Genomic DNA, 1160 nt, shown 5'->3' with positions numbered 1-1160 from the left:
TGCAGTTATTGGCGTTAATTCTCCGCTAAGATCCTATACAATGACACGAACGTCTTCTCCTACTTTTGCTTAAAATTATGGTAGAACATTCCGTCCAATTTGGGACGAATGGGTCACGCAAATTCAGGCAAAATGCGCACTTTTCTTATTCAAATAGTTGAATCATCACATATAGCCATGAAGCCAAACTATAGCCATTACACAGGGCTCTCCTTGGTGTAGCGCAGATACATTATGACCAAGGATTTAAAAAAGATTATCAGATTCACGCGTCTAAATCGTCTTTTTGGTGTTTATGTCGGCTCGAGGGTTGAGTGTGTGACCGACCTAGCTGTAAGCGGGTCACATTGCCGCTTAAGGGTGTCCGTTAATGCAGATGCCATGCCAGGCACGCATACACGGACGTACATGGGACCGGCCGGGTTTATACTGTTAACAGTTGTGGTTCCCACAAAGCTGTGTGGAGGGCAACAGAGGTCACTGTACTGACAACATACTAGTATACACCCGAAAGGAGGCAATGGTGACAATAACAAACTTCACACCCTAAACGGAAATACTACGTTTTGTGTCATATTGAAAATCCCAGAAACACAGAGAGAGGACAGAGAGAGACAGAGACAGGCAGACTTACAGAAGGAGAGGGAGAGAGACAAAGAGAGAGAAGAAGAAGTAGTATTGTAGTTGACAATAGATTTCTCTGGCTGAATACATGGGAATTACAATAATCTGCGTATTCTAGGTTCTTCGTGAAACATTATGATCAATAGCAAAAAGACAATACATTTTGTTTGAAGACAGAACAAGGATCGCTTTCCCCAAAATGTGATAACACAGCTGTTTTGACTTCGTCAGTCAACCAAACTGCAGATATTTCTAAGCAGTGATGACCGTAGTTTACTGGCATCTTTACTGTGTTCTCTTTTTTTTTTCAGAATCAGTGACACCTTCAGCCTGATCTTGCAGACGACAGGTTGAGGGAAGCGGTTGCCATGGCGATGCACATCCCCATGGACGTGATGGCGGGAGTGCCGGCGTACCGCACCAGGAAGCGCTTTGCGCAGACTCCGTTCTCAAGGTGCTCTCAGTTTGTGGAGGCTTCTTTTGTTTGTGCGTCACAGTTGCGGTCAAGCGTAGTCTCCAAGCAGACCCTACGGTGC

General features: G+C 45.0%; 1 protein-coding gene across 1 annotated transcript in view; it reads left to right on the top strand.

Annotated features, from left to right (window-relative positions):
- Nucleotides 1-992: 992 nt before the first annotated feature.
- The window catches only part of LOC118403011 (potassium voltage-gated channel subfamily A member 7-like), a 6047-nt gene continuing 5879 nt past the window's right edge, over nt 993-1160 (top strand). Inside the window, exon 1 of the mRNA XM_035801447.1 lies at nt 993-1078. Within this exon, the coding sequence (XP_035657340.1) occupies nt 993-1078 (86 nt within the window). The remainder of the gene's footprint in view (nt 1079-1160) is intronic.

This window comes from Branchiostoma floridae, chromosome 16 (genome assembly GCF_000003815.2).
Source record: "Branchiostoma floridae strain S238N-H82 chromosome 16, Bfl_VNyyK, whole genome shotgun sequence".
In the NCBI taxonomy this organism is placed as follows: domain Eukaryota; kingdom Metazoa; phylum Chordata; class Leptocardii; order Amphioxiformes; family Branchiostomatidae; genus Branchiostoma; species Branchiostoma floridae.
The sequence above is the reverse complement of the archived record's forward strand: the minus strand, read 5'-3'. Positions and strand labels throughout refer to the sequence as shown.